We start from the raw sequence: 24051 nt of genomic DNA on the forward strand, positions 1-24051 counted from the left end.
CTCAGTAACCCCTCTCCCCCAGCACCCTGCGTTACTAACTGTATCTCTACTGATGTTAATCCAGCTCCCTCACAGTGTGACTCAGTAACCCCACTCCCCCAGCACCCTGTGTTACTGACTGTATCTCTACTGATGTTAATCCAGCTCCCTCACTCTGTCACTCAGTAACCCCTCTACCCCAGCACGCTGTGTTACTGACTGTATCTCTACTGATGTTAATCCAGCTCCCTCACACTGTCACTCAGTAACCCCTCTCCCCCAGCGCCCTGTGTTACTGACTGTATCTCTACTGATGTTAATCCAGCTCCCTCACACTGTGACTCGGTAACCCCTCTCCCCCAGCACCCTGTGTTACTGACTGTATCTCTACTGATGTTAATCCAGCTCCCTCACACTGTCACTCAGTAACCACTCTCCCCCAGCACCCTGTGTTACTGACTGTATCTCTACTGATGTTAATCCAGCTCCCTCACATTGTCACTCAGTAACCCCTCTCCCCCAGCACCATGTGTTACTGACTGTATCTCTACTGATGTTATTCCAGCTCCCTCACACTGTCACTCAGTAACCCCTCTCCCCCAGCACCCTGTGTTACTGACTGTATCTCTACTGATGTTAATCCAGCTCCCTCACATTGTCACTCAGTAACCCCTCTCCCCCAGCACCATGTGTTACTGACTGTATCTCTACTGATGTTATTCCAGCTCCCTCACACTGTCACTCAGTAACCCCTCTCCCCCAGCACCCTGTGTTACTGACTGTATCTCTACTGATGTTAATCCAGCTCCCTCACACTGTCACTCAGTAACCCCTGTCCCCCAGCATCCTGTGTTAATTACTGTACCTCTACTGATGTTACTCCAGCTCCCTCACACTGTCACTCAGTAACCCCTCTCCCCCAGCACCCCGTGTTACTGACTGTATCTCTACTGATGTTAATCCAGCTCCCTCACACTGTCACTCAGTAACCCCTCTCCCCCAGCACCCTGTGTTACTGACTGTATCTCGACTGATGTTAATCCAGCTCCCTCACACTGTCACTCAGTAACCCCTCTCCCCCAGCACCCAGTGTTACTGACTGTATCTCTACTGATGTTAATCCAGCTCCCTCACACTGTCACTCAGTAACCCACTCACCCAGCACCCTGTGTTACTGACTGTATCTCTACTGATGTTAATCCAGCTCCCTCACACCGTCACTAAGTAACCCCTCTCCCCCAGCGCCCTGTGTTACTAACTGTATCTCGACTGATGTTAATCCAGCTCCCTCACACTGTCACTCAGTAACCCCTCTCCCCCAGCACCCTGTGTTACTGACTGTATCTCTCCTGATGTTAATCCAGCTCCCTCACACTGTCACTCAGTAACACCTCTCCCACGGCACCCTGTGTTACTGACTGTATCTCTACTGATGTTAATCCAGCTCCCTCACACTGTCACTCAGTAACCCCTCTCCCCCAGCACCCTGTGTTACTGAGTGTATCACTACTGATGTTAATCCAGCTCCCTCACACTGTCACTCAGTAATCCCTCTCCCCGAGCACCCTGTGTTACTGACTGTATCTCGACTGATGTTAATCCAGCTCCCTCACACTGTCACTCAGTAACCCCTCTCCCCCAGCACCCTGTGTTACTGACTGTATCTCTACTGATGTTAATCCAGCTCCCTCACACTGTCACTCAGTAACCCCTCTCCCCCAGCACCCTGTGTTACTGACTGTATTTCTACTGATGTTAATCCAGCTCCCTCACACTGTCACTCAGTAACCCCTCTCCCCCCAGCACCCTGTGTTACTGACTGTATCTCTACTGATGTTAATCCAGCTCCCTCACACTGTCACTCAGTAACCCCTCTCCCCCAGCGCCTTGTTACTGACTGTATCTCTACTGATGTTAATCCAGCTCCCTCACACTGTCACTCAGTAACCCCTCTCCCCCAGCACCCTGTGTTACTGACTGTGTCTCTACTGATGTTAATCTAGCTCCCTCACACAGTCACTCAGTAACCCCTCTCCCCCAGCACCCTGTGTTACTGACTGTGTCTCTACTGATGTTAATCCAGCTCCCTCACACAGTCACTCAGTAACCCCTCTCCCCCAGGACCCTGTGTTACTGACTGTATCTCGACTGATGTTAATCTAGCTCCCTCACACTGTCACTCAGTAACCCCACTCCCCCAGCACCCTGTGTTACTGACTGTATCTCTACTGATGTTAATCCAGCTCCCTCACACTGTCACTCAGTAACCACTCTCCCCCAGCACCCTGTGTTACTGACTGAATCTCTACTGATATTAATCCAGCTCCCTCACACTGTCACTCAGTAACCCCTCTCCCCAGCGCCCTGTGTTACTGACTGTATCTCTACTGATGTTAATCCAGCTCCCTCACACTGTCACTCAGTAACCCCTCTCCCCCAGCACTCTGTGTTACTGACTGTATCTCGACTGATGTTAATCCAGCTCCCTCACTCTGTCACTCAGTAACCCCTCTCCCCCAGCACCCTGTGTTACTGACTGTATCTCTACTGATGTTAATCCAGCTCCCTCACACTGTCACTCAGTAACCCCTCTCCCCCAGCACCCTGTGTTACTGACTGTATCTCTACTGATGTTAATCCAGCTCCCTCACACTGTCACTCAGTAACCCCTCTCCCCAGCACCCTGTGTTACTGACTGTATCTCTACTGATGTTAATCCAACTCCCTCACACTGTCACTCAGTAACCCCTCTCCCCCCGCACCCTGTGTTACTGACTGTATCTCTACTGATGTTAATCCAGCTCCCTCACACTGTCACTCAGTGACCCCACTCCCCCCAGCACCCTGTGTTACTGACTGTATCTCTACTGATGTTAATCCAGCTCCCTCACACTGTCACTCAGTAACCCCTCTCCCCCAGCACCCTGTGTTACTGACTGTATCTCTACTGATGTTAATCCAGCTCCCTCACACTGTCACTCAGTAACCCCTCTCCCCTAGCACCCTGTGTTACTGACTGTATCTCTACTGATGTTAATCCAGCTCCCTCACTCTGTCACTCAGTAACCCCTCTCCCCCAGCACCCTGTGTTACTGACTGTATCCCTACTGATGTTAATCCAGCTCCCTCACACTGTCACTCAGTAACCCCTCTCCCCCAGCACCCTGTGTTACTGACTGTATCTCTACTGATGTTAATCCACCTCCCTCACACTGTCACTCAGTAACCCCTCTCCCCCAGCACCCTCTGTTACTGACTGTATCTCTACTGATGTGAATCAAGCTCCCTCACACTGTCACTCAGTAACCCCTCTCCCCCAGCACCCTGTGTTACTGACTGTGTCTCTACTGATGTTAATCCAGCTCCCTCACACTGTCACTCAGTATCCCCTCTCCCCCAGCACCCTGTGTTACTGACTGTATCTCTACTGATGTTAATCCAGCTCACTCACACTGTCACTCAGTAACCCCTCTCCCCCAGCACCCTGTGTTACTGACTGTATCTCTACTGATGTTAATCCAGCTCCCTCACACTGTCACTCAGTAACCCCTTTCCCCCAGCACCCTGTGTTACTGACTGTATCTCTACTGATGTTAATCCAGCTCCCTCACCCTGTCACTCAGTAACCCCTTTCCCCCAGCACCCTGTGTTACTGACTGTATCTCTACTGATGTTAATCCACCTCCCTCACACTGTCACTCAGTAACCCCTCTCCCCCAGCACCCTGTGTTACTGACTGTATCTCTACTGATGTGAATCAAGCTCCCTCACACTGTCACTCAGTAACCCCTCTCCCCCAGCACCCTGTGTTACTGACTGTGTCTCTACTGATGTTAATCCAGCTCCCTCACACTGTCACTCAGAACCCCCTCTCCCCCAGCACCCTGTGTTACTGACTGTATCTCTACTGATGTTAATCCAGCTCACTCACACTGTCACTCAGTAACCCCTCTCCCCCAGCACCCTGTGTTACTGACTGTATCTCTACTGATGTTAATCCAGCTCACTCACACTGTCACTCAGAGCCCCCTCTCCCCCAGCGCCCTGTGTTACTGACTGTATCTCCACTGATGTTAATCCAGCTCCCTCACACTGTCACTCAGTAACCCCTCTCCCCCAGCACCCTGTGTTACTGACTGTATCTCTACTGATGTGAATCCAGCTCCCTCACACTGTCACTCAGTAACCCCTTTCCCCCAGCACCCTGTGTTACTGACTGTATCTCTACTGATGTTAATCCAGCTCCCTCACCCTGTCACTCAGTAACCCCTTTCCCCCAGCACCCTGTGTTACTGACTGTATCTCTACTGATGTTAATCAAGCTCCCTCACACTGTCACTCAGTAACCCCTGTCCCCCAGCATCCTGTGTTACTGACTGTATCTCTACTGATGTTAATCCAGCTCCCTCACACTGTCACTCAGCAACCCCTCTCCCCCAGCACCCTGTGTTACTGACTGTATCTCTACTGATGTTAATCCAGCTCTCACAGTCACTCAGTAGCCCCTCTCCCCCAGCACCCTGTGTTACTGACTGTATCTCTACTGATGTTAATCCAGCTCCCTCACACTGTCACTCAGTAACCCCTCTCCCCCAGCACCCTGTGTTACCGACTGTATCTCCACTGATGTTAATCCAGCTCCCTAACAGTCACTCAGTAGCCCCTCTCCCCCAGCACCCTGTGTTACTGACTGTATCTCTACTGATGTTAATCCAGCTCCCTCACACTGTCACTCAGTAACCCCTCTCCCCCAGCGCCCTGTGTTACTGACTGTATCTCTACTGATGTTAATCCAGCTCCCTCACAGTGTGACTCAGTAACCCCACTCCCCCAGCACCCTGTGTTACTGACTGTATCTCTACTGATGTTAATCCAGCTCCCTCACTCTGTCACTCAGTAACCCCTCTACCCCAGCACGCTGTGTTACTGACTGTATCTCTACTGATGTTAATCCAGCTCCCTCACACTGTCACTCAGTAACCCCTCTCCCCCAGCACCGTGTGTTACTGACTGTATCTCTACTGATGTTAATCCAGCTCCCTCACACTGTCACTCAGTAACCCCTCTCCCCCAGCACCCCGTGTTACTGACTGTATCTCTACTGATGTTAATCCAGCTCCCTCACACTGTCACTCAGTAACCCCTCTCCCCCAGCACCCTGTGTTACTGACTGTATCTCTACTGATGTTAATCCAGCTCCCTCACACTGTCACTCAGTAGCCCCTCTCCCCCAGCGCCCTGTGTTACTGACTGTATCTCTACTGATGTTAATCCAGCTCCCTCACACTGTGACTCGGTAACCCCTCTCCCCCAGCACCCTGTGTTACTGACTGTATCTCTACTGATGTTAATCCAGCTCCCTCACACTGTCACTCAGTAACCCCTCTCCCCCAGCACCCTGTGTTACTGACTGTATCTCTACTGATGTTAATCCAGCTCCCTCACATTGTCACTCAGTAACCCCTCTCCCCCAGCACCATGTGTTACTGACTGTATCTCTACTGATGTTATTCCAGCTCCCTCACACTGTCACTCAGTAACCCCTCTCCCCCAGCACCCTGTGTTACTGACTGTATCTCTACTGATGTTAATCCAGCTCCCTCACATTGTCACTCAGTAACCCCTCTCCCCCAGCACCATGTGTTACTGACTGTATCACTACTGATGTTATTCCAGCTCCCTCACACTGTCACTCAGTAACCCCTCTCCCCCAGCACCCTGTGTTACTGACTGTATCTCTACTGATGTTAATCCAGCTCCCTCACACTGTCACTCAGTAACCCCTGTCCCCCAGCATCCTGTGTTAATTACTGTACCTCTACTGATGTTACTCCAGCTCCCTCACACTGTCACTCAGTAACCCCTCTCCCCCAGCACCCCGTGTTACTGACTGTATCTCTACTGATGTTAATCCAGCTCCCTCACACTGTCACTCAGTAACCCCTCTCCCCCAGCACCCTGTGTTACTGACTGTATCTCGACTGATGTTAATCCAGCTCCCTCACACTGTCACTCAGTAACCCCTCTCCCCCAGCACCCAGTGTTACTGACTGTATCTCTACTGATGTTAATCCAGCTCCCTCACACTGTCACTCAGTAACCCTCTCACCCAGCACCCTGTGTTACTGACTGTATCTCTACTGATGTTAATCCAGCTCCCTCACACCGTCACTAAGTAACCCCTCTCCCCCAGCGCCCTGTGTTACTAACTGTATCTCGACTGATGTTAATCCAGCTCTCTCACACTGTCACTCAGTAACCCCTCTCCCCCAGCACCCTGTGTTACTGACTGTATCTCTACTGATGTGAATCCAGCTCCCTCACACTGTCACTCAGTAACCCCTCTCCCCCAGCACCCTGTGTTACTGACTGTATCTCTACTGATGTTAATCCAGCTCCCTCACACTGTCACTCAGTAATCCCCCGCCCCCAGCACCCTGTGTTACTGACTGTATCTCTACTGATGTTAATCCAGCTCCCTCACACTGTCACTCAGTAACCCCTCTCCCCCAACACTCTGTGTTACTGACTGTACCTCTACTGATGTTAATCCAGCTCCCTCACACTGTCACTCAGTAACCCCTCTCCCCCAGCACCCTGTGTTACTGACTGTATCTCTACTGATGTTAATCCAGCTCCCTCACACTGTCACTCAGTAACCCCTCTCCCCCAGCACCCTTTGTAACTGACTGTATCTCTACTGATGTTAATCCAGCTCCCTCACACTGTCACTCAGTAACCCCTCTCCCCCAGCACCCTGTGTTATTGACTGTATCTCTCCTGATGTTAATCCAGCTCCCTCACACTGTCACTCAGTAATCCCTCTCCTCCAGCACCCGGTGTTACTGACTGTATCCCTACTGATGTTAATCCAGCTCCCTCACACTGTCACTCAGTAACCCCTCTCCCCCAGCACCCTGTGTTACTGACTGTATCTCTACTGATGTTAATCCAGCTCCCTCACACTGTCACTCAGTAACTCCCCTCCCCCAGCACCCTGTGTTACTGACTGTATCAGTATTGATGTTAATCCAGCTCCCTCACACTGTCACTCAGTAACCCCTCTCCCCCAGCACCCTGTGTTACTGACTGTATCTCTACTGATGTTAATCCAGCTCCCTCACACTGTCACTCAGTAACCCTCTCCCCCGGCACCCTGTGTTACTGACTGTATCTCTACTGATGTTAATCCAGCTCCCTCACACTGTCACTCAGTAACCCCTCTCCCCCAGCACCCCGTGTTACTGACTGTATCTCTACTGATGTTAATCCAGCTCCCTCACACTGTCACTCAGTAACCCCTCTCCCCCAGCACCCTGTGTTACTGACTGTATCTCGACTGATGTTAATCCAGCTCCCTCACACTGTCACTCAGTAACCCCTCTCCCCCAGCACCCAGTGTAACTGACTGTATCTCTACTGATGTTAATCCAGCTCCCTCACACTGTCACTCAGTAACCCTCTCACCCAGCACCCTGTGTTACTGACTGTATCTCTACTGATGTTAATCCAGCTCCCTCACACCGTCACTAAGTAACCCCTCTCCCCCAGCGCCCTGTGTTACTAACTGTATCTCGACTGATGTTAATCCAGCTCTCTCACACTGTCACTCAGTAACCCCTCTCCCCCAGCACCCTGTGTTACTGACTGTATCTCTACTGATGTGAATCCAGCTCCCTCACACTGTCACTCAGTAACCCCTCTCCCCCAGCACCCTGTGTTACTGACTGTATCTCTACTGATGTTAATCCAGCTCCCTCACACTGTCACTCAGTAATCCCCCGCCCCCAGCACCCTGTGTTACTGACTGTATCTCTACTGATGTTAATCCAGCTCCCTCACACTGTCACTCAGTAACCCCTCTCCCCCAACACTCTGTGTTACTGACTGTACCTCTACTGATGTTAATCCAGCTCCCTCACACTGTCACTCAGTAACCCCTCTCCCCCAGCACCCTGTGTTACTGACTGTATCTCTACTGATGTTAATCCAGCTCCCTCACACTGTCACTCAGTAACCCCTCTCCCCCAGCACCCTTTGTAACTGACTGTATCTCTACTGATGTTAATCCAGCTCCCTCACACTGTCACTCAGTAACCCCTCTCCCCCAGCACCCTGTGTTATTGACTGTATCTCTCCTGATGTTAATCCAGCTCCCTCACACTGTCACTCAGTAATCCCTCTCCTCCAGCACCCGGTGTTACTGACTGTATCCCTACTGATGTTAATCCAGCTCCCTCACACTGTCACTCAGTAACCCCTCTCCCCCAGCACCCTGTGTTACTGACTGTATCTCTACTGATGTTAATCCAGCTCCCTCACACTGTCACTCAGTAACTCCCCTCCCCCAGCACCCTGTGTTACTGACTGTATCAGTATTGATGTTAATCCAGCTCCCTCACACTGTCACTCAGTAACCCCTCTCCCCCAGCACCCTGTGTTACTGACTGTATCTCTACTGATGTTAATCCAGCTCCCTCACACTGTCACTCAGTAACCCTCTCCCCCGGCACCCTGTGTTACTGACTGTATCTCTACTGATGTTAATCCAGCTCCCTCACACTGTCACTCAGTAACCCCTCTCCCCAGTTCCCTGTTACTGACTGTATCTCTACTGATGTTAATCCAGCTCCCTCACACTGTCACTCAGTAACCCCTCTCCCCCAGCACCCTGTGTTACTGACTGTATCTCTACTGATGTTAATCCAGCTCCCTCACACTGTCACTCAGTAACCCCTCTCCCCCAGCACCCTGTGTTACTGACTGTATCTCTACTGATGTTAATCCAGCTCCCTCACACTGTCACTCTGTAACCCCTCTCCCCCAGCACCCTGTGTTACTGACTGTATCTCTACTGATGTTAATCCAGCTCCCTCGCACTGTCACTCAGTAACTCCTCTCCCCCAGCACCCTGTGTTACTGACTGTATCTCTACTGATGTTAATCCAGCTCTCACAGTCACTCAGTAGCCCCTCTCCCCCAGCACCCTGTGTTACTGACTGTATCTCTACTGATGTTAATCCAGCTCCCTCACACTGTCACTCAGTAACCCCTCTCCCCCAGCACCCTGTGTTACTGACTGTATCTCTACTGATGTTAATCCAGCTCCCTAACAGTCACTCAGTAGCCCCTCTCCCCCAGCACCCTGTGTTACTGACTGTATCTCTACTGATGTTAATCCAGCTCCCTCACACTGTCACTCAGTAACCCCTCTCCCCCAGCGCCCTGTGTTACTGACTGTATCTCTACTGATGTTAATCCAGCTCCCTCACAGTGTGACTCAGTAACCCCACTCCCCCAGCACCCTGTGTTACTGACTGTATCTCTACTGATGTTAATCCAGCTCCCTCACTCTGTCACTCAGTAACCCCTCTACCCCAGCACGCTGTGTTACTGACTGTATCTCTACTGATGTTAATCCAGCTCCCTCACACTGTCACTCAGTAACCCCTCTCCCCCAGCGCCCTGTGTTACTGACTGTATCTCTACTGATGTTAATCCAGCTCCCTCACACTGTCACTCAGTAACCCCTCTCCCCCAGCACCCTGTGTTACTGACTGTATCTCTACTGATGTTAATCCAGCTCCCTCACATTGTCACTCAGTAACCCCTCTCCCCCAGCACCATGTGTTACTGACTGTATCTCTACTGATGTTATTCCAGCTCCCTCACACTGTCACTCAGTAACCCCTCTCCCCCAGCACCCTGTGTTACTGACTGTATCTCTACTGATGTTAATCCAGCTCCCTCACATTGTCACTCAGTAAACCCTCTCCCCCAGCACCATGTGTTACTGACTGTATCTCTACTGATGTTATTCCAGCTCCCTCACACTGTCACTCAGTAACCCCTCTCCCCCAGCACCCTGTGTTACTGACTGTATCTCTACTGATGTTAATCCAGCTCCCTCACACTGTCACTCAGTAACCCCTGTCCCCCAGCATCCTGTGTTAATTACTGTACCTCTACTGATGTTACTCCAGCTCCCTCACACTGTCACTCAGTAACCCCTCTCCCCCAGCACCCTGTGTTACTGACTGTATCTCGACTGATGTTAATCCAGCTCCCTCACACTGTCACTCAGTAACCCCTCTCCCCCAGCACCCAGTGTTACTGACTGTATCTCTACTGATGTTAATCCAGCTCCCTCACACTGTCACTCAGTAACCCTCTCACCCAGCACCCTGTGTTACTGACTGTATCTCTACTGATGTTAATCCAGCTCCCTCACACCGTCACTAAGTAACCCCTCTCCCCCAGCGCCCTGTGTTACTAACTGTATCTCGACTGATGTTAATCCAGCTCTCTCACACTGTCACTCAGTAACCCCTCTCCCCCAGCACCCTGTGTTACTGACTGTATCTCTACTGATGTGAATCCAGCTCCCTCACACTGTCACTCAGTAACCCCTCTCCCCCAGCACCCTGTGTTACTGACTGTATCTCTACTGATGTTAATCCAGCTCCCTCACACTGTCACTCAGTAACCCCTCTCCCCCAGCACCCTTTGTAACTGACTGTATCTCTACTGATGTTAATCCAGCTCCCTCACACTGTCACTCAGTAACCCCTCTCCCCCAGCACCCTGTGTTATTGACTGTATCTCTCCTGATGTTAATCCAGCTCCCTCACACTGTCACTCAGTAATCCCTCTCCTCCAGCACCCTGTGTTACTGACTGTATCCCTACTGATGTTAATCCAGCTCCCTCACACTGTCACTCAGTAACCCCTCTCCCCCAGCACCCTGTGTTACTGACTGTATCTCTACTGATGTTAATCCAGCTCCCTCACACTGTCACTCAGTAACTCCCCTCCCCCAGCACCCTGTGTTACTGACTGTATCAGTATTGATGTTAATCCAGCTCCCTCACACTGTCACTCAGTAACCCCTCTCCCCCAGCACCCTGTGTTACTGACTGTATCTCTACTGATGTTAATCCAGCTCCCTCACACTGTCACTCAGTAACCCTCTCCCCCGGCACCCTGTGTTACTGACTGTATCTCTACTGATGTTAATCCAGCTCCCTCACACTGTCACTCAGTAACCCCTCTCCCCAGTTCCCTGTTACTGACTGTATCTCTACTGATGTTAATCCAGCTCCCTCACACTGTCACTCAGTAACCCCTCTCCCCCAGCACCCTGTGTTACTGACTGTATCTCTACTGATGTTAATCCAGCTCCCTCACACTGTCACTCAGTAACCCCTCTCCCCCAGCACCCTGTGTTACTGACTGTATCTCTACTGATGTTAATCCAGCTCCCTCACACTGTCACTCTGTAACCCCTCTCCCCCAGCACCCTGTGTTACTGACTGTATCTCTACTGATGTTAATCCAGCTCCCTCGCACTGTCACTCAGTAACTCCTCTCCCCCAGCACCCTGTGTTACTGACTGTATCTCTACTGATGTTAATCCAGCTCTCACAGTCACTCAGTAGCCCCTCTCCCCCAGCACCCTGTGTTACTGACTGTATCTCTACTGATGTTAATCCAGCTCCCTCACACTGTCACTCAGTAACCCCTCTCCCCCAGCACCCTGTGTTACTGACTGTATCTCTACTGATGTTAATCCAGCTCCCTAACAGTCACTCAGTAGCCCCTCTCCCCCAGCACCCTGTGTTACTGACTGTATCTCTACTGATGTTAATCCAGCTCCCTCACACTGTCACTCAGTAACCCCTCTCCCCCAGCGCCCTGTGTTACTGACTGTATCTCTACTGATGTTAATCCAGCTCCCTCACAGTGTGACTCAGTAACCCCACTCCCCCAGCACCCTGTGTTACTGACTGTATCTCTACTGATGTTAATCCAGCTCCCTCACTCTGTCACTCAGTAACCCCTCTACCCCAGCACGCTGTGTTACTGACTGTATCTCTACTGATGTTAATCCAGCTCCCTCACACTGTCACTCAGTAACCCCTCTCCCCCAGCGCCCTGTGTTACTGACTGTATCTCTACTGATGTTAATCCAGCTCCCTCACACTGTCACTCAGTAACCCCTCTCCCCCAGCACCCTGTGTTACTGACTGTATCTCTACTGATGTTAATCCAGCTCCCTCACATTGTCACTCAGTAACCCCTCTCCCCCAGCACCATGTGTTACTGACTGTATCTCTACTGATGTTATTCCAGCTCCCTCACACTGTCACTCAGTAACCCCTCTCCCCCAGCACCCTGTGTTACTGACTGTATCTCTACTGATGTTAATCCAGCTCCCTCACATTGTCACTCAGTAAACCCTCTCCCCCAGCACCATGTGTTACTGACTGTATCTCTACTGATGTTATTCCAGCTCCCTCACACTGTCACTCAGTAACCCCTCTCCCCCAGCACCCTGTGTTACTGACTGTATCTCTACTGATGTTAATCCAGCTCCCTCACACTGTCACTCAGTAACCCCTGTCCCCCAGCATCCTGTGTTAATTACTGTACCTCTACTGATGTTACTCCAGCTCCCTCACACTGTCACTCAGTAACCCCTCTCCCCCAGCACCCTGTGTTACTGACTGTATCTCGACTGATGTTAATCCAGCTCCCTCACACTGTCACTCAGTAACCCCTCTCCCCCAGCACCCAGTGTTACTGACTGTATCTCTACTGATGTTAATCCAGCTCCCTCACACTGTCACTCAGTAACCCTCTCACCCAGCACCCTGTGTTACTGACTGTATCTCTACTGATGTTAATCCAGCTCCCTCACACCGTCACTAAGTAACCCCTCTCCCCCAGCGCCCTGTGTTACTAACTGTATCTCGACTGATGTTAATCCAGCTCTCTCACACTGTCACTCAGTAACCCCTCTCCCCCAGCACCCTGTGTTACTGACTGTATCTCTACTGATGTGAATCCAGCTCCCTCACACTGTCACTCAGTAACCCCTCTCCCCCAGCACCCTGTGTTACTGACTGTATCTCTACTGATGTTAATCCAGCTCCCTCACACTGTCACTCAGTAATCCCTCGCCCCCAGCACCCTGTGTTACTGACTGTATCTCTACTGATGTTAATCCAGCTCCCTCACACTGTCACTCAGTAACCCCTCTCCCCCAACACCCTTTGTTACTGACTGTACCTCTACTGATGTTAATCCAGCTCCCTCACACTGTCACTCAGTAACCCCTCTCCCCCAGCACCCTGTGTTACTGACTGTATCTCTACTGATGTTAATCCAGCTCCCTCACACTGTCACTCAGTAACCCCTCTCCCCCAGCACCCTGTGTTACTGACTGTATCTCTACTGATGTTAATCCAGCTCCCTCACACTGTCACTCAGTAACCCCTCTCCCCCAGCACCCTGTGTTACTGACTGTATCTCTACTGATGTTAATCCAGCTCCCTCACACTGTCACTCACTAACCCCTCTCCCCCAGCACCCTTTGTAACTGACTGTATCTCTACTGATGTTAATCCAGCTCCCTCACACTGTCACTCAGTAACCCCTCTCCCCCAGCACCCTGTGTTACTGACTGTATCTCTACTGATGTTAATCCAGCTCCCTCACACTGTCACTCAGTAACTCCCCTCCCCCAGCACCCTGTGTTACTGACTGTATCAGTATTGATGTTAATCCAGCTCCCTCACACTGTCACTCAGTAACCCCTCTCCCCCAGCACCCTGTGTTACTGACTGTATCTCTACTGATGTTAATCCAGCTCCCTCACACTGTCACTCAGTAACCCCTCTCCCCAGTTCCCTGTTACTGACTGTATCTCTACTGATGTTAATCCAGCTCCCTCACACTGTCACTCAGTAACCCTCTCCCCCGGCACCCTGTGTTACTGACTGTATCTCTACTGATGTTAATCCAGCTCCCTCACACTGTCACTCAGTAACCCCTCTCCCCCAGCACCCTGTGTTACTGACTGTATCTCTACTGATGTTAATCCAGCTCCCTCACACTGTCACTCAGTAACCCCTCTCCCCAGTTCCCTGTTACTGACTGTATCTCTACTGATGTTAATCCAGCTCCCTCACACTGTCACTCAGTAACCCCTCTCCCCAGTTCCCTGTTACTGACTGTATCTCTACTGATGTTAATCCAGCTCCCTCACACTGTCACTCAGTAACCCCTCTCCCCCAGCACCCTGTGTTACTGACTGTATCTCTACTGATGTTAATCCAGCTCCCTCACACTGTCACTCAGTAACCCCTCTCCCCAGTTCCCTGTTACTGACTGTATCTCTACTGATGTTAATCCAGCTCCCTCACACTGTCACTCAGTAACCCCTCTCCCCAGTTCCCTGTTACTGACTGTATCTCTACTGATGTTAATCCAGCTCCCTCACACTGTCACTCAGTAACCCCACTCCCCCAGCACCCTGTGTTACTGACTGTATCTCTACTGATGTTAATCCAGCTCCCTCACACTGTCACTCAGTAACCCCACTACCCCAGCACCCTGTGTTACTGACTGTATCTCCACTGATGTTAATCCAGCTCCCTCGCACTGTCACTCAGTAACCCCTCTCCCCCAGCACCCTGTGTCACTGACTGTATCTCTACTGATGTTAATCCAGCTCCCTCACACTGTCACTCAGTAACCCCTCTCCCCCAGCACCCCGTGTTACTGACTGTATCTCTACTGATGTTAATCCAGCTCCCTCACACAGTCACTAAGTAACCCCTCTCCCCCTGCCCCTGTGTTACTGACTGTATCTCTACTGATGTTAATCCAGCTCCCTCACACTGTCACTCAGTAACCCCTCTCCCCCAGCTCCCACACACTGTCACTCAGTAACCCTTCTCCCCCAGCACCCTGTGTTACTGACTGTATCTCTACTGGTGTTAATCCAGCTCCCTCACACTGTCACTCAGTAACCCCTCTCCCCAGCGCCCTGTGTTACTGACTGTATCTCTACTGATGTTAATCCAGCTCCCTCACACTGTCACTCAGTAACCCCTCTCCCCCAGCACCCTGTGTTACTGACTGTATCTCTACTGGTGTTAATCCAGCTCCCTCACACTGTCACTCAGTAACCCCTCTCCCCCAGCACCCTGTGTTACTGACTGTATCTCTACCGATGTTAATCCAGCTCCCTCACACTGTCACTCAGTAACCCCTCTACCCCAGCACCCTGTGTTACTGACTGTATCTCTACCGATGTTAATCCAGCTCCCTCACACTGTCACTCAGTAACCCCTCTCCCCCAGCTCCCTGTGTTACTGACTGTATCTCTACTGATGTTAATCCAGCTCCCTCACTCTGTCACTCAGTAACCCCTCTCCCCCAGCGCCCTGTGTTACTGACTGTATCTCTACTGATGTTAATCCAGCTCCCTCACTCTGTCACTCAGTAACCCCTCTCCCCCAGCACCCTGTGTTACTGTCTGTATCTCTACTGATGTTAATCCAGCTCCCTCACACTGTCACTCAGTAACCCCTCTCCCCCAGCACCCTGTGTTACTGTCTGTATCTCTGCTGATGTTAATCCAGCTCCCTCACACTGTCACTCTGTAACCCCTCTCCCCCAGCGCCCTGTGTTACTGACTGTGTCTCTACTGATGTTAATCCAGCTCCCTCACACTGTCACTCAGTAACCCCACTCCCCCAGCACCCTGTGTTACTGACTGTGTCTCTACTGATGTTAATCCAGCTCCCTCACACTGTCACTCAGTAACCCCTCTCTCCCAGCACCCTGTGTTACTGACTGTATCTCCACTGATGTTAATCCAGCTCCCTCACACTGTCACTCAGTAACCCCACTCCCCCAGCACCCTGTGTTACTGACTGTGTCTCTACTGATGTTAATCCAGCTCCCTCACACTGTCACTCAGGAACCCCTCTCCCCCAGCACCCTGTGTTACTGACTGTACCTCTACTGATGTTAATCCAGCTCCTTCACACCGTCACTCAGTAACATCCTGTGTCTCGTTTGTTTAATAGGCTGGCTTTTTTAAACGAGCATATAAGGATCGAATTGATGAGGACCAAACTGCTGTAGAGGCAGACCCTCAATGCACGACCCCTTTGAACTGTGACCCCGGCTCTGCGTAACCTCACTGTGAACCCTGGACATCCGGACCCATTGAGAAAAATATTTCAGTCGTCGTATCATTGACTCAGACATTGTCCTTGCCAGTTATTGCCCCTTTTGTATTTATTAATGCCCTTGTTCTTTTCAAAAGCTTTGCTTGCTGATATTAATCTTATGGGATAAATTCTGTAGACTTTTGCAGTACTGTGCTGCGTAAATAGACCCTGTAGAGGTTTTCTGCAATGTGTTGTTTAAATAGACACTGTGGACTGTTTGCTGTAGTGCGATGTTTAAATAGACTCTGCATACTGTTTGCTGCAGTGTGCTGTTTAAAAAGACTCTGTAGACTGTTTGCTGCAGTGTGCTGTTTAAATAGACTCTGTAGACTGTTTGCTGCATTATGCTGTTTAAATAGGTTCATCATCCCCTCCCTCCCTCATCTACCTTCCCCCTCACCACCTCCCCCCTCATGATTCCCTCCCACTCCCCATTCCCCCTCATCATTCTTTCCCTCTCCCTATTCTTCCTCATCATCCCCTTGCCCTTCCCCTCTCCATTCCCCACATCATCCCCTCACCGTCCCCATTCCCCCTCATCATCCCCTCCCCCTCCCCTCATCAACCCCCTCACCTTCCCATTCTCCCTCAACACCCCTCCCCCTGCCCAGGGAATGGGAAGACTGTGGAACTAGCTCCCGCAGGTGGGGAGAATTTTTAAAAATTCATTTATGACCATTATTTATTGCCCATCCCTAGTTGCCCTTGAGAAGGTGGTGGGTGAGCTGCCTTCTTGAACCGCTGCAGTCCTCGACGTGCAGGTACACCTACTGTGCTGTTAGGGAGGGAGTTCCAGGATGTTGCCCCAGCGACAGTGACGGAACGGCCGATATATTTCCAAGTCAGGGTGGTGAGTGACACGGAGGGGAATTTCCAGGTGGTGGGGTTTCCGGGTATCTGCTGCCCCTTGTCCCTCTGGGTGGGAGAGGCGGCGGGTTTGGAAGGTGCTGTCGAAGGAGCCTCGGCGAGCGGCTGCCGTGCATCTTGTAGACGGTACACACGGCTGCCGCGGTGCGTCGGTGGGGGGGGGGAGCGGGTGTGGAAGGTGGGTGTCAGCGTGTCGATCGAGTGGGAGCTGCTTTGTCCTGGATGGTGTCGAGCTTCTCGAGTGTTGTTGGGAGCCGCACTCATCCAGGCAACTGGAGAGGGTCCCATCACACTCCTGACTTGTGTCCTTGTCGATGGTGGACAGGCTTGGGGGGGTCAGGAGGTGAGTTACTCTCCGCAGGATTCCCAGCCTCTGACCTGCTCTGGGAGCCGCAGTGTTTATGTGGCTGGGTCCAGTTCAGTTTCTGGTCAATGGGAACCCCCAGGATGTGGATTGTGGGGATTCAGCGATGGGAATGCCATTGAATAAGGGGCGATGGTTAGATCCTCTCTTATTGGAGATGGTCATTGCCGGGCACTTGTGTGGCGCGAATGTAACTTGCCCCTCGTCAGTCCCGAGCCTGGATATTGTCCAGGTCTTGCTGCATTTGGACACGGACGGTTCATTATCTGAGGAGTGGCGAATGGTGCTGAACATGGTGCAGTCACCCGCAAACATCCCCACGTCTGACCTTACGATGGAAGTTTAGATCCGATGCCTTCATTGCGGAGTCACTTCGCTCTGTCTATGACTTGCTGTTTATGCTGTTTGACACAAGTAGTCCTGTGTTGTAGCTTCACCAGGTCGACACCTCATTTTTGGGTCTGTCTGATGTTGCTCCGGGCGCGCTGTCCTGCTCTCTTCACTGATCCAGGGTTGATCCCGTGGCTTGGCGGTAATGGGAGAGAGGGGGACATGCTGGGACATTGTAGTGATATCATGGTGTCTTACAACCATGACCAACTGACCACTCGGAGTCTCATTCGTATTATTTGGACTATTTGTACAAACTATGCTTGCCGTTTTGTGTATATATGTATATTTGTTAAACTAATTTAACAATTTTAGAGAAATAAATTAATACTGTTAGACTCACAGGCTAATGATATCACAAAATATCCTGATGATAATGTATTCATTTATTCCTTGAAAGGAAAGGGGATGTGGTGATATCGTGGATGTGTTGTAATTCACCCACTGACCACCAGGAGTCTCATTAGTGTATAAGTGAATGTGAGAGTCAAGTGACCTGAGACTGACTTGAAAACGTAGCACCTCGTTCCTGCAATGTACAGACAGAGGGAGGGTTGGTTTGAAGAAGGAATCGTCGCGCCCTCTTGAAATCCAGAGAAGACTTTCACAGCAACGGGACGGGTGACGAATCTACGTCAGAATCAACGTCGGCTGCAGTGTCAGATAGTTGAGCAGTCCCTGAGCGTGAGAATGTCATGGACAACGTTGAATCGACAAGTTCCTGAGCAGCAGGGTCAAACTTTGAGAAGATTAGCCAGAGGCAGAAGAAAACCGGATCGACTCAATTTGTAGATTTGGACTATTTGTACAAATTATGCTTGCTGTTTTGTGTACATATATATTTGTTAAACTAATTTAAAAATGTTAAAGAAATAAATTAGTACTGTTAGACTCACAGGCTAATGATATCACAAAATATCCTGATGATAATGTATTCATTTATTCCTTCAAAGGAAAGGGGATGTGGTGATATTGTGGTTGTGTTGTAATTCACCCACTGACCACTAGGAGTCTCATTAGTGTATAAGTGAATGCCAGAGTCAAGTGACCTCAGACTGACTAGGCAACTGGGAGGGAGGTTGCTTGTGCGTGTTCGTTCTGTTATTCATCAGTTTTGTTTAAATTTGACCCACAGTTAATGTTAATACATCGTTTATAGCTTGAGATACAGGGTGTTCTTGTAATATAAATCAGGGCATCCGACAAGAACATTACAGGAGAGAGGGAGAGATACAGGGAGAATGAGATAGGGAGAAAAAGACAGGGAGAGAGACAAGGAGAGAGGGCGAGTGAGAGAGAGACAGGGAAAGTGAAAGAGAGAGACAGGGAGAGAGACAAAGAGAAGGAGGGGGGGTGAGAGGGAGAAACAGAGAAAGAGGTAGAGGGAGAAATGGAGAGAGCGATGGATAGAGCGAGGCAGAGATGGAGTGAGAGGGGGAGAGAGAGGGACAGGGAGAGGGGGAGAGAGGGACAAGGAGACGGGGAGAGAGAGGGACAGGGAGATAGAGACAAAGAGAGAGTGGTAGGGAGCAAGGGAGAGAGAAACAGGGAATGAGTGAGGGAGAGAGAGAGACACACAGCAAGAGAGAGAGAGAGAGGGAGGGATGGGGAGTGAGAGGGAGAGATGGGGAGAGACGGAGAGAGAAGAAGGGAGAGAAAGCAGCAGGGAGAGGGGGAGAGAGAGGGACAAAGGGAGAAAGAGGGGCAGGGAGAGAGAGAGTTAGGGAGGGAGGGAGAGAGACACGGGAAGAGAGATAGAGAAACTGGGAGAAAGAGACAGAGACGGGGAGAGAGGAAGAGACAAGGGGAAAGCGACGAGAGAGACGGGAGAGAGACGGGGAGTGAGAAAAATATGAGAGCGGCGTGGGGCAAACTCTCCGTTGGCTAATGCTGAAATCACGAATGGCGGTTGGATGGAGAATGGGTTCCAACGGTAAAATTGCGGCGGCACCAATTTGACGCCAAATGTATTATTTTTCAAAATTTAGGTTACCCAATTATTTTTTCCAATTAAGCGGCAATTTGGCGCGGCCAATCCACCTCCCCTGCACATTGTTTTGGGTTGAGGGGGCGAAACGCGCGCAGACACGGGGAGAATGTGCAAACTCCACACGGACAGTGACCCCCCAGGGCCGGGATCGAACCTGGGACCTCGGCGCCGCGAGGCAGCTGTGCCAACCCCTGCGCCACCGCGCTGCCCGATTTGACGCCAAGTTGCGATTCTCCGTCACCTCGACAGCGGCGCCAGTGCGAACGCGAACGCACGTTACAGTAAACGCCGCTCGCCTATCATTGGCGGGCCCGAGCCGGTATTCTCCGCGGTTCTCCGGCTCCGATTTACCGAGCTCCCGATGTGCTTTTAAAGATTGTGAAACCACCATCGCGGCTGCTGAGGGAGAGAGAGAGGGCGGACGGAAAGTGTCCAACATCGTCACAGCGTGTGTTATGTTTCAACTCCTGGTAGCACGTTATATTACCTTTGTTGGCAATGTGTCGTGTTCTTTGTCTTTCGTTCCAGAATGGTCCGTTGAGTTGATAACAAAGAAACAACCAATCATTACATTGAAATAAAATTAATTCATTGATTAATGAAATAAAGTTTGCACACACTACTGAGCTACAGTCAATAATAAAGTAATATTGAATCTGTGTAGCGGTAATCAATAATCTAACCAGTCACTAATAATAACCTGGTGTAACTCTCTCTAACCTAATCTCCTCGTGCTGTTCCCAGCCTTCCTCCCTCACGAACACTACCCGGACTTCCCTGAGGTCGGATTTATATACTGTGAAATGGTGCTGCCCTCTAGTGTTTGAATTACACTGAGATGTAATGATGACCTCTTCACTAACTTGTCTATATATATGTTATTACAGTGTGCTGACGGTTGTCCCCGTCTCTCTCTCTCTCCCCTTGTTTCTCTTCCCGTCTCTCTCTTTCTCTCCCAGTCTCTCTCTCTCTCGCCCCCTGTCTCTGTCTCTCCCCCCTGCCTCTCTCTCTCCTCCTGCCTCTCACTCTCCCCCATCTCTCTCTTTCTCACCCAGTCTCTCTCTCTCTCCCCCTGTCTCTGTCTCTCTGCCCCGTCTCTGTCTCTCTCTCTCCCTGTCTCTGTTTCTGTCTCTCTCTCTCCTCCTGTCTCCCTCTCCTCTGTCTCTCTCTCTTCTGCTGTCTCTGTCTCTTTCTCCCCGTCCCCTAGGGAGTGAGAGAGAGAGACGGGGGGAGACAGAGAGACAGGGGGAGAGACAGAGGGAGAGACAGAGAGACAGTTGGAGAGAGAGAGAGAGAGACAGGGGAGAGAGAGAGAGAGAGAGAGAGAGACAGGGGAGAGAGCGAGAGAGAGACGGGGGGAGAGAGAGAGAGAGACGGGGGAGAGAGAGACGGGAGGGAGAGAGAGAGACACGGGGGAGAGAGAGAGAGACAGGGGAGAGAGAGAGACAGGGGGAGAGAGAGAGACAGGGGAGAGAGAGAGAGGGAGACAGGGGAGAGAGAGAGAGAGAGAGACGGGGGGAGAGAGAGAGAGAGACAGGGGAGAGAGAGAGAAACGGGGGAGAGAGACGGGAGAGAGAGCGAGACGGTGAGAGAGAGAGAGACAGGGGGAGAGAGAGAGAGACGGGAGAGAGAGCGAGACGGTGAGAGAGAGAGAGACAGGGGGAGAGAGAGAGAGACGGGAGAGAGAGCGAGACGGTGAGAAAGAGAGACGGGGGAGAGAGCGAGACGGTGAGAGAGAGAGACGGGGGAGAGAGCGAGACGGTGAGAGAGAGAGAGACAGGGGGAGAGAGAGAGACAGGGGGAGTGATGCGACCATCAATTCACTCGAGACAAGAGTAGAAATAAACTGTGCTTCAATAAATTTAGAACAGTGCCTGCCTGCGACTGGTACTATACTGAGCGCCGCCCACAGGTCGACTGCTCTTTATACCTCCCTTCAAGGGGAGGAGCCATGGGCGGAGCCCATACACACCCCAACATGGTCCCCTGTGGATGATGCCATACAATGGCCCATAGGTGGAGTCCACAAGGGCAACAGCATCGCACAGATACAAATACAAAGGCAACAGCATATTACATATACAATGGTGGATTATTAGTACAATACATTCACCACAGAGAGCGAGAGAGAGAGACAGGGGACTGAGAGAGAGACAGGGAGAGAGAGAGAGAGAGATAGGGTGAGAGAGAGCCAGAGAAAGAGAGAGACAGACGGAGATAGAAATAGGTAGAGATGGAGGAAGAGATACAGAAAGAGAGGGACAGAAAGAGAGAAACAGAACGAGTGTGGTCGTCTCCGTAGAGGTATTACGGTACCTGGTAATACAGGAACACCATTTGTAGATATTGTATGTTTCCCATTGGTCAAACTGTATGGTAGCTCCGCCCTGCTAGGCGGGGTATAAGAGCCCGTGCCGCCCCAGCAGCCCTCATTCTGTACCTGAGCTGCTGGGGGAAACATCTCGCTTATTAAAGCCTTCAGTTGGACAACAACCTCGCTTTAGTGGGCATTGATCGTACGTCAGCGTGAAACAGAGAGGGACAGAAAGGGAGACAAAGAGAGAGGGACAGGGAGAGACTGAAAGAGTGAGACAGAGAGAAAGAGAGAGAGAGACAGAGAGAGACAGAGAGAGAGACGGAGAGAGAGAGACAGGCAGAGAGAGACAGAGCGAGAGAGACAGCGAGAGAGCGAGAGAGAGAGAGAGACAGAGAGAGAGCGAGAGAGACAGAGAGAGAGCGAGAGAGAGACAGAGAGAGAGCGAGAGAGAGAGAGAGACAGAGAGAGAGCGAGAGAGACAGAGAGAGAGCGAGAGAGAGCGAGAGAGAGACAGAGAGAGAGACAGAGCGAGAGAGACAGAGAGAGAGCGAGAGAGAGACAGAGAGAGAGAGAGAGACAGGCAGAGAGAGACAGAGCGAGAGCGAGAGAGAGACAGAGAGCGAGAGAGAGACGTGGTGTTCCATGTGTTAGCTTCGTAGTGGATACAAAGATGACAAAAAGGTAAGTGAAATAAACAAAGCAAAAATTTATGACACTACTTATTGTACAGTTCGATGACTATTCCTAAAGCAAACTATATTCTAATGAAACTGCAATCTCCACCACACCAACACCTGTGTCCTGCACACTATCTTAAATTGTTCTCTGCTCTATTATTCTCTCTAGCCTCCTCCCGCCTTCTCTACACTCTCCCAGAAGTCGGAGATGCATTTCTTTTTATAGGTCTACTCCCCCGCTCCATCTAGTGGTCAATTAGCATATTACTCGGGTATCTGTTATTCTGTATATAAACCACCCCGAACCCCTCGATTAGATTCCAGTCTGTAACTCACTCCCGGGTATCTGTTATTCTATATATAAACCACCCCGAACCTCTCGATTAGATTCCAGTCTGTAACTCACTCCCGGGTATCTGTTATTCTATATATAAACCACCCCGAACCCCTCGATTAGATTCCAGTCTGTAACTCACTCCCGGGTATCTGTTATTCTATATATAAACCACCCGAACCCCTCGATTAGATTCCAGTCTGTAACTCACTCCCGGGTATCTGTTATTCTGTATATAAACCACCCCGAACCCCTCGATTAGATTCCAGTCTGTAACTCACTCCCGGGTATCTGTTATTCTATATATAAACCACCCGAACCCCTCGATTAGATTCCAGTCTGTAACTCACTCCCGGGTATCTGTTATTCTGTATATAAACCACCCCGAACCCCTCGATTAGATTCCAGTCTGTAACTCACTCCCGGGTATCTGTTATTCCATATATAAACCACCCCGAACCCCTCGATTAGATTCCAGTCTGTAACTCACTCCCGGGTATCTGTTATTCTATATATAAACCACCCTGAACCCCTCGATTAGATTCCAGTCTGTAACTCACTCCCGGGTATCTGTTATTCTATATATAAACCACCCCGAACCCCTCGATTAGATTCCAGTCTGTAACTCACTCCCGGGTATCTGTTATTCTATATATAAACCACCCCGAACCCCTCGATTAGATTCCAGTCTGTAACTCACTCCCGGGTATCTGTTATTCTATATATAAACCACCCCGAACACCTCGATTAGATTCCAGTCTGTAACTCACTCCCGGGTATCTGTCATTCTATATATAAACCACCCCGAACACCTCGATTAGATTCCAGTCAGTAACTCACTCCCGGGTATCTGTTATTCTATATATAAACCACCCCGAACACCTCGATTAGATTCCAGTCTGTAACTCACTCCCGGGTATCTGTTATTCTATATATAAACCACACCGAACCCTTCGATTAGATTCCAGTCTGTAACTCACTCCCGGGTATCTTTTATTCTATATATAAACCACCCCGAACACCTCGATTAGATTCCAGTCTGTAACTCACTCCCGAGTATCTGTTCTATATATAAACCACCCCGAACACCTCGATTAGATTCCAG

The 24051-nt window shown here is 50.6% G+C and overlaps 1 protein-coding gene across 1 annotated transcript in view; it reads left to right on the plus strand.

The window, feature by feature from the left end:
• The window catches only part of LOC140396005 (integrin alpha-D-like), an 86983-nt gene extending 68460 nt beyond the window's left edge, over positions 1-18523 (plus strand). The window contains exon 13 of the mRNA XM_072484043.1: positions 15861-18523. Within this exon, the coding sequence (XP_072340144.1) occupies positions 15861-15971 (111 nt within the window). The 3' untranslated portion in view covers positions 15972-18523. The remainder of the gene's footprint in view (positions 1-15860) is intronic.
• Positions 18524-24051: the final 5528 nt, after the last annotated feature.

Source organism: Scyliorhinus torazame, chromosome 19, assembly GCF_047496885.1.
Source record: "Scyliorhinus torazame isolate Kashiwa2021f chromosome 19, sScyTor2.1, whole genome shotgun sequence".
NCBI lineage: Eukaryota > Metazoa > Chordata > Chondrichthyes > Carcharhiniformes > Scyliorhinidae > Scyliorhinus > Scyliorhinus torazame.